This window comes from Entelurus aequoreus, linkage group LG05 (genome assembly GCF_033978785.1).
Source record: "Entelurus aequoreus isolate RoL-2023_Sb linkage group LG05, RoL_Eaeq_v1.1, whole genome shotgun sequence".
In the NCBI taxonomy this organism is placed as follows: Eukaryota; Metazoa; Chordata; class Actinopteri; order Syngnathiformes; family Syngnathidae; genus Entelurus; species Entelurus aequoreus.
The window spans coordinates 60,633,578-60,647,645 of NC_084735.1; the positions used below are offsets into that span (position 1 = coordinate 60,633,578).

The window sequence follows — 14,068 nt, forward strand, 5'->3', positions numbered from 1 at the left end:
CAGTGTGTTGCATTGCAGTAGTTTGTCTTTTACATTATCCCCTATACATGTGTCTGAATAGGGTTCCCCAGTCCCTTTGAACGGACGAGAATTGGAAAAGCTTCTCAAGCAGTCTCAGATGGAGGTGCTTCGCCTTCAAAGGCAACTGTCTATCACATCATCTACTCAGCGTACAATCCATAATCCTGATTCTGGTGGAGCAGAGAACTGTGAGATACCTACTGAGGAAGAGTGTGCGGAAAAAAAGGTAAAAATCACTGAATACATACCAATAATTATTCAGAACTCAACTCTAGTAACTATTTTTAATCTTTTTGGGACATGTTGAACTGTGACAGAAGATGTACAGTATTTTGATGTGACTTTGTAAGCATGTTCGAAATAAACTACTATAGCTACCTCAATTTAAGAGTACCTTAACTTAGGTTTAACTTGAGCTACGAGATGTCTCTCAGCTTTTTGGTATGCTTTAAATTGTACATAGTAGTTCATAGTTCAACCCTTTAAGCCCTCACAACCTGATCAACGGTATAGCTCGGTTGGTAGAGTGGCCGTGCCAGCAATTTGAGGGTTCCAGGTTCGATCCCCGCTTCCGCCATCCTAGTCACCTGTCATTGGGCAAAACATTTTACCCACCTGCTCCCAGTGCCACCCACACTGGGTTTAAATGTAACTTAGATATTGGGTTTCACTATGTAAAGCGCTTTGAGTCACTAGAGAAAAAGCGCTATATAAATATAATTCACTTCACTTCACTTCACAAACTGTTCAAACTCCTACCCTTCAGCAGGCGTTACAAATCACAGCACGCCAAAACAATCACTCATAAGAACAGTTTCCTACCTCAGGCTATCAGTCTGATGAACGCTGTGAAATAACTCTGGAACTAAAGGGTTTCCCCTACTTTGCCAAGGTACCTGTGGCAGTGAGGGCGTGGTTAGGGGCATGATCACCATGACGTCGTCGCAAAATTTGCTATGATATTATTTTCTTTAAAAAGGCTACATATATTAAAAAAAAACAAATCTGTTATTATTAAATAGTATTAATATTACATCGTTTTGCCATATTTTCAATTATTGCTGCTCATTGTACAATTTTACTTTGTTGATCATTTTTTCGAGTGTCTTGAGACTTTTAATGACTTTTTTATTAAAAACGACTAACAACAAATTTAGCATCTTTTTCTGGTGTTGTTATACTCGTGTACTCGTGTTTAGAGACTCTACTTCTGTCCTTCAATGTCCCTGACGAAAAGCAAGCTGCAGCAAGCATGACCTCACACTTGCTTGGCGCTGCTGCTCCAGTTGGACTTTGTCTCCTTGAAAGCTGCCGTTGTCCTCTTAATATTTGCACATTTTGTACGGTATATCTGGGCTATATTAAAGTTGTGTCCACATCGCAGACATGCTGATAAAGCTCCAGAAAATCGTGTGCGTCTTGTTTACCTCCAGTTTTAGCAGCGCTGTTTTCGGTGATCAAAGTGTTTTTTTGGTGGCAGAGTTTTCGGTACATCACTTTAACGATAGTGTGCAAATAATAGGCTAAATATCCATTCATACTGTAACAATCTGCTGGTGATAATGTTTTATGTTTGTGTGGTTTTGATTTGATGTTAATTTTTCCCATAATCACAAACACTACGTCTGTGCCTGAAAGTGGATTGGCCATAGACATCTTATAAGTAGACGCAGCATGACCACTACTGCCTACTGGCGCTGACGAGACGCGGGGCCGCCATCTTGGAGTGGTGATCCGCTCCACTCAGTGCAATACATTTCACAGGAGCAATGAACTGTCAGCACATTTAATTAATCTTACCTCACTGAATACCACTGATTTTCACGTGTTTTGTCATACGTGTAGCTATGATAAAGGACACATGTTTTGGCGTGTTTTATTATTCATAGTTTGTTTAACAGTAATAGAATATTCTTCTATGCTATAAGTGACCAGACGTCCGAGATCAAAACTGGGAATAATCCCAGAGAAGGGGGAAAAAACGGTCAGCTATTTTTAAGTTCAAGAAACAATATGATTAGGTTACATATACATGTGTATATCCTACATAAAAATTGGGTTGGAAAGCTAGACTAAATTTAGACTTGTATAATACTGTTTAGCCACTGTCCATCTGATTGTCTAGTTAGCTAACATATATCCCCCCCCCCCCCCCCCCCATCCCCCACACACAATCTGGACTGTGGTCCTAACTTTTACCCCTGTTGGCTTTTACAATCTTTATCTTCATCATTTATATCAACTTTATGTTATTCAAGTATAACATTTTTAAATTTGATTAATTTCATTGACAAGCAATTCTATTATGGTCATACTCTTGTTTGCTAGCGGCTACGATTTCAGTACTATTGAAGATTTTTGCTCCTTCTCAACTCTGTGGTAATATTCTTTTCACAAAATACAACCAATAGTACGTTAATGTTAAATCTTACTTGTGAAAAGTAATCCCCCGATTCCTATTTTCAACAGTCCGCTCATTTGAGCAGGAAAACGCTGAACACCAGCCCGGCATCTTTGTTTTCTACCTGTCAACTGTCAGTTTAGGCTGTTCGCGGCTCCTCATCACCACTTCAAGATGGCGGCCGAATTTCTTGCGTCACAGCAGCCAATGCTGCGTCTACTTATAAGATGTCTATGGGATTGGCCGAGAATGAGAAAGTGTTGTTGTGTGTCTGGCAAAGCACAGAGACAAAAGTGTTTGCCCATGAGGTAAAACCTCTTGGAATTGTACAGTTTGTTAGCAGACGGACGTTGTGTGACTTCTTCTGGGGGCTACAATACATTATATTATTTTAATTAGTTTTCACGGAAAAAAAACAAAAACAATTTTAAAAAAAACTTTTTTTCAAGGTGTGATGGCTATGATATTGCTGTGGCCATGTGCCACATTCAGTTACATCAAGGGGAAACTCCGAACTAATTGTTGACTCGTGTTCACGTCATCATCTTTTTGCTTTGCTTCATTCACCACGACACTAATATTTATTAGCCTTGCACATGGTTTATCTTTTTAGGTGCCGTATTTTTCGGACGGAGGAGGGCGCACCGGATTATAAGGCACACTGCTGATGAGCGTGTCTATTCAGGTCTCTTTTCATACAAAAGGTGCATTGGAATAAAGGCGCATTAAAGGGGTTGTAGAATGATTGTTTTTCTACATTTAAAACATTTCCTTGTGGTCTCCATATCATGTAATGGTGGTTATTTGGTCAAAATTTTGCATAAATTATGTTTTACAGACCCTCTTCAAGCTGCTCTCTGACTGTCTCTCCAGAATGCGCTGTTTTGTGGGCAGTTTCCTATTTACATGGCTCTACTTTGACAGCGTCTTGTCCCCCTCATCTTTGTTGTAGTTTTTAGTGCTTCCATAGTGTATCTTCTAACAGGTATAAGTATAAGCTACTTTATATTACAAACCCTGTTTCCATATGAGTTGGGAAATTGTGTTAGATGTAAATATAAACGGAATACAATGATTTGCAAATCATTTTCAACCCATATTCAGTTGAATATGCTACAAAGACAACATATTTGATGTTCAAACTGATAAACTTTTTTTTTTTGTTGCAAATAATCATTAACTTTAGAATTTGATGCCAGCAACACGTGGCAAAGAAGATGGGAAAGGTGGCAATAAATACTGATAAAGTTGAGGAATGCTCATCAAACACTTATTTGGAACATCCCACAGGTGAACAGGCAAATTGGGAACAGGTGGGTGCCATGATTGGGTATAAAAGTAGATTCCATGATATGCTCAGTCATTCACAAACAAGGATAGGGCGAGGGTCACCTCTTTGTCAACAAATGCGTGAGCAAATTGTTGAACAGTTTAAGAAAAACCTTTCTCAACCAGCTATTGCAAGGAATTTAGGGACTTCACCATCTACGGTCTGTAATATCATCAAAGGGTTCAGAAAATCTGGAGAAATCACTGCACGTAAGCAGCTAAGCCCGTGACCTTCGATCCCTCAGGCTGTACTGCATCAACAAGCGACATCAGTGTGTAAAGGATATCACCACATGGGCTCAGGAACACTTAAGAAACCCACTGTCAGTAAATACAGTTGGTCACTACATCTGTAAGTGCAAGTTAAAACTCTCCTATGCAAGAAACGCTGTCGGCTTCGCTGGGCCTGAGCTCATCTAAGATGGATTGATACAAAGTGGAAAAGTGTTCTGTGGTCTGACGAGTCCACATTTCAAATTGTTTTTAGAAACTGTGGACGTCGTGTCCTCCGGACCAAAGAGGAAAATAACCATCCGGATTGTTATAGGCGCAAAGTTGAAAAGCCAGCATGTGTGATGGTATGGGGGTGTATTACTGCCCAAGACATGGGTAACCTTCACATCTGTGAAGGCGCCATTAATGCTGAAAGGTACATACAGGTTTTGGAGCAACATAGGTTGCCATCCAAGCAATGTTACCATGGACGCCCCTGCTTATTTCAGCAAGACAATGCCAAGCCACGTGTTACATCAACCTGGCTTCATAGTAAAAGAGTGCGGGTACTAGACTGGCCTGCCTGTAGTCCAGACCTGTCTCCCATTGAAAATGTGTGGCGCATTATCCATCCATCCATTTTCTACCGCTTATTCCCTTCGGGGTCGCGGGGGGCGCTGGAGCCTATCTCAGCTACAATCGGGCGGGAGGCGGGGTACACCCTGGACAAGTCGCCACCTCATCACAGGGCCAACACAGATAGACAAACAATATTCACACTCACATTCACACACTAGGGCCAATTTAGTGTTGCCAATCAACCTATCCCCAGGTGCATGTCTTTGGAGGTGGGAGGAAGCCGGAGTACCCGGAGGGAACCCACGCAGTCACGGGGAGAACATGCAAACTCCACACAGAAAGATCCCGAGGCCGGGATTGAACTCACGACTACTCAGGACCTTCGTATTGTGAGGCAGACGCACTAACCCCTCTTCCACCGTGCTGCCCTTGTGGCGCATTATGAAGCCTAAAATACCACAACGGAGACCCCCGGACTGTTGAACAACTCAAGCTGTACATCAAGCAAGAATGGGAAAGAATTCCACCTGAGAAGCTTAAAAAATGTGTCTCCTCAGTTCCCAAACGTTTACTGAGTGTTGTTAAAAGGAAAGGACATGTAACACAGTGGTGAACATGCCCTTTCCCAACTACTTTGGCGCGTGTTGCAGCCATGAAATTCTAAGTTAATTATTATTTGCAAAAAAAAAATAAAGTTTATGAGTTTGAACATCAAATATCTTGTCTTTGTAGTGCATTCAATTGAATATGGGTTGAAAAGGATTTGCAAATCATTGTATTCCGTTTATATTTACATCTAACACAATTTCCCAACTCATATGGAAACGGGGTTTGTATATTTAATGATGTTCTTTTCATTATTTTAACAATAGGCTAATGTATATTACTTTATATAGAAGAAACACAAAACTTAAAAACAAAATTATTTACAATTGCAGACACAAGGTTCTTGTTCTGCAGTGCTGTGTGCTAATGTGCTTCGTACACCTGCAGGACCGCAAGCAAGGTCGCAGAGAAAATGCGGACTGGATTTTGAGTGATGTGGGCATTTTCTATATGAACAAGTGGAATGGATTGGATACCGACGCACGAAAGGGGCTCTCTACCTTACACTTATTTATTTAAACTCATATTCGGGCCACTTTATAATGAATATGTCGGCATGTATTTGTAAAAAGCCCCCCTAAAATAGGCCTAACAACGCCAATGTTCTGGACCAAAAATCACTCCATATTCTCCTCTTACCTTATCTAAGTCATTGTGCACAAATATGGGAAAATATTCAATAATAATAATCAATAATCAGAACAAGGGTGCCCACACTTTTTCAGCAGCCGAGCTACTTTTCAAATGACCAAGTCGAGGTGATCTACTTCGTCTTCATCTTCGGATATATATATGTGTGTGTGTGTGTGTGTGTGTGTGTGTGTGTGTGTGTGTGTGTGTGTGTGTGTGTGTGTGTGTGTGTGTGTGTGTGTGTGTGTGTGTGTGTGTGTGTGTGTGTGTGTGTGTGTGTGTGTGTGTGTGTGTGTGTATGTATGTATGTATGTATGTATGTATGTATGTATGTATGTATGTATGTATGTATGTATGTATGTATGTATGTATATATATATATATATATATACACACGCACACATTATATATATATATATATATATATATATATATATATATATATATATATATACACACACATCTTTTTGTTCACATGTTAAAGGTGTTTTAAAAAATACAAACATGGTTAACACATATAGTTTCCTTTATGTATTAAAGGACAATAATATAAGTTGGCGTATTACCTGATTCTGATGACTTGCATTGTTTGGAATCAGACAGGATTCACTGAAGTGCTGATAACCCTCATATTTTCCAATTTACATTGTGGAGGAGGAAAAAAAGCCAATTCCAAATGAAAGTGGTTGTTTTTTGGCATCTTATTTGTCCAGCTTTTTTTTTACACTTGACAAGAAATACATTGACGGCAAATTCCATAGCTTGTTAGCTTGTGTGCGCTAGCTTTCTGAGACTCTTATTTTATCCGTGCCTGCAGGATTGAGCTGCACTTTTATTGTGAAGACAGGAACTGTGCGGTCGGTCTTTTGACAGGAGGTACAGCGCAAGATAAATTAAAAAAAAAAGTTTCTCGCCTTCCTGCTAGTCGTTTTTTTTCTTCATACTAAGCCCGTAGCCGCCAGCGTCATCTCACAAGATCCTCTGTTGCCGAGAATGTAAATCAAGTGACGAAAGGTGAATATTGATGATCGCTAATTTTTAGGTCTATTTTTTAATGCCTGGCTGGCGATTGAATGACACCAACCGCGATCGACCTAATGGGCACCTCTGAATTAGTATAATACATAATGAGTGATACATACAGTGATTACGATTACATTTGAGGCAGCCACCATGGTTGACATATTTCCCACAAAAGTCACACTTTTTCTTCGACTGTTGGTCCAAAGCTAATAAAGATTTAGGCAAAATTAGGGTATTAAGTTACTTTTTTGGTTGTTCTGTGTATTGTTTTACTTTATTGCGCCATCGGGTATGTACGACACCATCTGCCCCACAAAAAAAGGATAGCGGAAAAAAAGAAGATTAAAGACCTACTGACATGAATTTTTTTCATTTAAACGGGGATAGCAGATCCATTCTATGTGTCAGACTTGATCATTTCGCGATATTGCCATATTTTTGCTGAAAGGATTTAGTAGAGAACATCGACGATAAAGTTTGCAACTTTTGGTCGCTGATAAAAAAAGCCTTGCCTGTACCGGAAGTAGCGTGACGTCGCAGGTTGAAGGGCTCCTCACATTTCCCCATTGTTTACACCAGCAGCGAGAGCGATTCGGACCGAGAAAGCGACGATTACCCCATTAATTTGAGCGTGGATGAGGAACGTGAGAGTGAAGGACTAGAGTGCAGTGCAGGACGTATCTTTTTTCGCTCTGACCGTAACTTAGGTAAAAGGGCTCATTGGATTCCACACTTTCTCCTTTTTCTATTGTGGATCACGGATTTGTATTTTAAACCACCTCGGATACTATATCCTCTTGAAAATGAGAGTCGAGAACGCGAAATGGACATTCACAGTGACTTTTATCTCCACGACAATACATCGGCGAAGCACTAGCTACGGAGCTAACGTGATAGCATCGTGCTTAAATGCAGATAGAAACAAAAGAAATAAGTCCCTGACTGGAAGGATAGACAGAAGATCAACAATACTACTATCAGAGACACCGAACCAAACACTGGACCTGTAACTACACGGTTAATGCTGTGCCGCCTGTCGAAGCCTAGCAATGCTGTTGCTAACGACGCCATTGAAGCTAACTTAGCTACGGGACCTCGTCAGAGCTATGATAAAAACATTAGCGCTCCACCTACGCCAGCCCTCATCTGCTCATCAACACCCAGGCTCACCTGCGTTCCAGCGATCGACGGCGCGACAAAGAACTTCACTCGATCATCGATGCGGTCGGCGGCTAGCATCTGATAGCGCGTCTGCTATCCAAGTCAAAGTCCTCCTGGTTGTGTTTCTGCAGCCAGCCGCTAATACACCGATCTCACCTATAGCTTTCTTCTTTGCAGTCTCCATTGTTCATTAAACAAATTGCAAAAGATTCACCAACACAGATGTCCAGAATACTGTGGAATTTTGCGATGAAAACAGAGCTGTTTGTATTGAGATACAATGTGTCCGAATACTTCCGTTTCAACAATTAACGTCACGCACAAACGTCATCACACGTAGACGTTTTCAACCGGAAGTTTTGCGGTAAATTTAAAATTGCACTTTATTAGTTAACCCGGCCGTATTGGCATGTGTTGCAATGTTAAGATTTCATCATTGATATATAAACTATCAGACTGTGTGGTCGGTAGTAGTGGGTTTCAGTAGGCAGCACAGACTACAATAGCAGACGCGCACAAGGCACTCTGGGTACATTTCTACCATATATGGATCACAGTGGTACTAAATGAAAAAAGCACAGACAAAAATGTGATATGTCTTAAATATTAAAATGTTATTATTAACACTTAAACAACGCACACATGTGCACTCTTACATATACAACTACAACTGCAACGCTCAATTAAACACAGAGAACTACCCTAAATTGTGCATGCACTGTTGGTAACACGAGTGTAGGCTGGATGATATGGACCAAAACTCATAACCCGAAAAAGTTTGAACCAATAAACTAACCCATGAATGGAAATATTTGTTGAAATGACTAAATACCTCCACCATGCCTTGATTTTAAATTTTCGGGACTGATGGGGATCCAAAATACACAAAAACAAGTACCAACAAGTAAGAAAAGTAGGTTTTGCATAGTAGGATCCCAACTTAAGAGGTGTTTTGAGATAAGAAAAACAAAATGGCCTTGATAATAATAGAAAAATTCAAATATAATATCCTGCAATCTTCTTAAAAAAACAAAAACACATTTACCTATGCTCAACTTTTCAGCTAACAAAAACACAAAATAACAAAATGTGAAAGAAAGTACTTAAGAGGACATGTATAAACTTTTTCAGCGACATCAATCAATCAATCAAAGTTTATTTATATAGCCCTTAATCACAATGAAAATAATTGACCTTTAACTATGGTTCTTTTTTATAGGTAAACAATATTATAGGACATACAAACAAAGATTTTAGCCAGGAACACTAACCTGCCAACTGTTTCATGATGCTGCGTTCTGAAATTTACTTTTAAAAAGTCACTTCACCAAAAAAAGCAATTGAATTACTAACGGAATGACTATACAATAAATGGAATTAAATGCTATACAGATGGATGTAAATTTTACTCTAGTTTGATCAAATTTGGATGCGCAACAGTTTTTTTTTGCCAAGTCAGACAGTCTATTTTTAGCCGCATTTGCGAGTAAATTTGTCGCACCGCACAGCTCTGGATCGTCCGCTGACGTCCCTCACGGCAAAATCGGCACAAAAGGAGCAAGTTCCACATTGCTTATTTTTCATGGAAGTAGGAGGAAAGGCAACATTATTTTATAAATATCTCTGCAATGCCTCCACGGTTTGATTTCAAAAATATTTTTGCGATATTTTGCGAGAGGTTTTTCAAAATACCGGTGATTCCATTACCAGTTGCTTATTACAATATTTAGGTTTTGCGCATTTCTAGGGATTAATGGTAATTGCAGTTTTTTGCAAAATAAAAGCAATATTTCAAAAATTTCGACAAAGTACATTTACGACTTGAAGGTGTTTCCATTAAAGGGTGTTTTGTGTCATGAGCCGTAATTCTCATAACATTTCGTCCCGCAAGACCCCACTTTGAGGAAGATTGACGCTTTGCAATTCCATGATTTTGGAGCTGATTACAATTGCTCAAAGCAACGTCCTTATGTATGGCAGAGGCTGCGAATAAGGGATTTTTGGGAGAGAAATTCACAGGCAAATTGTGGATTCAAGAGCCCCCTCGACATTGTTCGGGCATGGTGGTCTCTCTAAGCCTGCGGGTTGACCCTATTGCTGGGAATAGACCTGCGAGACGGCCCGGTGCCGCCTTGCTCCCCACGGCCAACAACTCGGAAGCGAAACCAAGACATCGGCCCTCTTTGTCCTGTATCGGCGCCCCGCTGGTTTAGCTGTCCTGTAAATGCGAAAAAAGTGTTTCCATCATGCTTTTGCGAAAAACGTCTGAAAAACCACCTCATGAGAGCATAAAAATGTTTTAGTGATATTTGAGAGGTTTTTCGAAATATAAGTGTTTCCCATACCAGTTCCTTATTGCGATATTTAGGTTTTGCACATTTCTAGAGGAAATGGAAATGCAGCAAGTGCAATGGCACCACTAAACACCTAGATGACAACAGATTATGTTGGTTAGTTAGTTAGTTAGTTAGTTTCAGTTTATTTCGAACATGCTTACAATACAATTACAATGTAAGGCATCACATATTTCCAGTGGTTATGTAACTTCAAATGCATTGAGTCTTTAACGTTATTTACATAAAAAACCAAATGTTCAGTTTCACCAAAAATAAGTGCCGATACCTTCCATCCATCCATTTCTACAGCTTGTCCCTGTCGGGATCGCTCCAGCCCGCCTTTATTTGCACTTTATTTGAAGGCTACACTAACTGCGAGAGATTGATTATCTCGGAATATCCTCTTTTAACGCCATTACTCTCTGCCATCCCTGCTTTCCCTCTTCGGCAACTTGGCCTTTTGTACATGTTGAATTTAATGAGACAGGAAGGTGCCAAACAGAACATAATAACATTTTTTAATTTTATTTTTTTTAATTTTTTTTTTAAATTAATCAATCCAACACAATAATACTTAATGATACCATAATAATACAATTCCAATTCCAAAACCAAACCCTGCCCAGCAACATCCAGAATAGCAATCAACAGAGCAATTGAGAGGACACACAAACATAACACAAAACAATCCAAAAGTAGTCAAACAAAAATTAATAATATCAACAACAGTATCAATATTAATAAGAATTCCAACATAGCAGTGATTAGCAATCCCTCATTGACACAGCCATTTATAAAAAATAAAAACATTTAAAAAACAAATTATTTTGAACTCCTCTTCAGTATGTTGGAAAAGCTCATTGTTTTACATAAATGTTAATCTATTACAAAACACAGGTGATGTTAACGTCCTTTCGGTCGTAACCCATAGCTCATGACTATAGGTGAGGATAGGGACGTAAATCATCGACCAGTAAATTGAGAGTTTTGCCTTCCAGCTTAGCTCCTTCTTCACCACGACGGACAGATACAGGGTAAACAGACACTGCACCGATCTGCCTGTCGATCTCACGATTCACTCTTCCCTCACTCGTAAACAAGACCCCAAGGTCTTTGAACTCCTCCACTTGGGCAGGATTTCTCTCCCCAACCCGGAGATGGCACTCCACCCTTTTCCGTGCGAGAACCATGGACTCGGACTTGGAAGTGCTGATTTTCATCCCAGTCGCTTCACACTTAACTGCAAACCGATCCAGTGAGAGCTGAAGATCCTGGCCAGATGAAGCCATCAGGACCACATCATATGCAAAAAGCAAATACCTAATCCTACAGCCACCAAACCGGATCCTCTCAACGCCCGGACCGCGCCAAAAAATTCTGTCCATAAAAGTTGTAAACAGACTTGGTGACAAATGTTAGCCCTGGTGGAGTCCAACCCTCACTGGAAACGGGTCTGACTTACTGCCGGCAATGCGGACCAAGCTCTGACACTGATCATACAGGGAGCGATACCCGATACTCTCTGAGCACTCCCCACAAAACTTCCTGAGGGACATGGTCGAATGCCTTCTCCAATTCCACAAAACACATGTAGACTGGTTGGGCAAACTCCTACGCACCCTCAAGAATCCTGCCAAGAGTATAAAGTTGGTCCACAGTTCCACGACCAGGACAAAAAACACATGCTCCTCCTGAATCTGAGGTTTGACTATCCAGCGTAGCTACCTCTCCAGTCCACCTTACAGTGAAGGCTGATGAGTGTGATTCCACTATAGTTGGAACACACCCTCCGGTTCCCCTTTTTAAATTGAGGAACCACCACCCCAGTCTGCCAATCTAGAGGCACCGCCCCCGATGTCTACGCAATGCTGCAGAGTCTTGTCAACCATGACAGCCCCACAGCATCCAGAGCCTTAAGGAACTCCGGGCAGATCCCACCCTTCCACGAAGGAGCTTCTAACTACCTCAGCAACCTCAGCCCCAGAAACAGGAGAACCCACCGTAGAGTACCCAGGTGCGGCTTCCTAATTGGAATACGTGTAGGTGGGATTGAGGTCTTCGAAGTATTCCTTCCACTGATTCACGACAGCAGCACACTGTACCCACTGTACACGGTGTTGACAGTGCTTTGCTACCCCCTCCTGAGGCGGCGGACGGTGGTCCAGAATCGCTTCAAAGCCATCTGGAAGTCAATTTCCATGGCTTTTCCAAACTCCTCCCATGTCCAAGTTTTTGCCTCTGCAACCGCCAAAGCCGCATACCGCTTGGCCTGTCAGTACGTGTCCTCTGCCTCCGGAGTCCCATGAGCCAAAAGGACCTGATATGACTCTTTCTTCAGCTTGACGGCATCCCTAACCATTGTGGGATTACCGCCACGGCAGGCAACGACCACCTTGTGGCCGCAGCTTCGATCAGCTGCCTTAACACGGAACATGGTCCACTCAATATCCAGCACCTCCCTAGTAACATGTTCAAAGTTCTCCCTGAGGTGGGAATTGAAACTCTCCCTGACGGGAGACTCAGCGAGACGTTCCCAGCAGACCCTCACTATGCGTTGGAGCCTGCCATGTCTGTCGGGCATCCCCCTCACCATCGTAGCAGACTCACTACCAGGTGGTGATCGGTTGAAAGCTCCGCCCCTATCTTCACCCGAATGCTTCCCTTGGGAGGTGTTTAGGGCGCCTCCGACTGTTGAGAAACCACGGGAAAGATCCAGGACACAGTGGAGAGACTATGTCTACCAGCTGGCCTAGGAATGCCTTGGGAACCCCCGGGAAGAGCTGGACAAAGTAGCTGGGGAGAGAGAAGTCTGGGCTTCTCTGCTTAGGTTGCTGCCCCCGCGACCCGACTTTGTATAAGCGGCAGAAGATGGATGGATAAATGGATTTATTTTCTTTTTAAATCAAAATGAGAAAGTCAAACTTAATAGCTACAATAAGCAAGTTTTTCAGTGCACTGCTTTTCGAAGCGGGGTTTAAAACATGACACTGCATGATACTGATAAAGCATATACCCCGGCGTGACACATTGCCTACAAACTTCCCTTCCCCACTATTTGAGAAAGACTGCGTTAACGGGGGTGCTGGCTGTGGGACTCTTTTTTTTTTTTTTTACGTACCTACATAAAACTACCGTACTGTAGCAGCGTGTATTACTATTGTATTGTTTTTGAAGCATTATTTATTTTCTAAAAGTTAGTTTTTAGTTTTTAAAGTTGTGTTAAATGTTAAAGTTGTGCTGTTCTGCGAGGGCCAAGTATGAAATAAATTGATTAAAATGTATATTCAATGGGCGAGACTGCTTTAAAGGGCACATATTTTGCAAACACAACTTTTCTTTCCTATTTGTACCTATTTTTGTGTATTTGGGATCTGCATGTTAAGTCCCGAAATGTATGAAACAGTCTTGCCATCCTTCATATTTTCTCTAAACGAGCGGTTTGGAATTTTCCTGAATCGTGATGTCAGTAGATACCATATATAGTAAAAGCTTTGCACGAGTCATTGTAGTCCGACGTAGTCAATAAGTTCCTTATTTTTCTCTATACTGTTGTTGTGGGACAGACTGGCTCGTATATGCAAAATTATCTTTCCCTGTTGCCATTTCTAATACAAACTAGCATATAGTAGTTCTAACTTATATCTGTCAGTAGACTCCATATGGAAACGCTATAACTACGACATGGCTGACAGGGAGAAGAGGCAGTCGAAGTGGAGGCATGTAAATGAGACCGCCCACAAAACGACTCATCCTGAAGAGACGGTCAGAA

At 41.2% G+C, this 14,068-nt stretch overlaps 1 protein-coding gene across 4 annotated transcripts in view; it reads left to right on the forward strand.

The window, feature by feature from the left end:
• LOC133650831 (peripheral-type benzodiazepine receptor-associated protein 1) overlaps positions 1-14,068 on the forward strand; it is a 207,047-nt gene that overhangs the window by 48,205 nt on the left and 144,774 nt on the right. For all 4 annotated transcript variants that reach the window (XM_062048513.1, XM_062048514.1, XM_062048512.1 and 1 more), the window contains exon 4: positions 62-247. In XM_062048513.1, the coding sequence (XP_061904497.1) occupies positions 62-247 (186 nt within the window). The remainder of the gene's footprint in view (positions 1-61; positions 248-14,068) is intronic.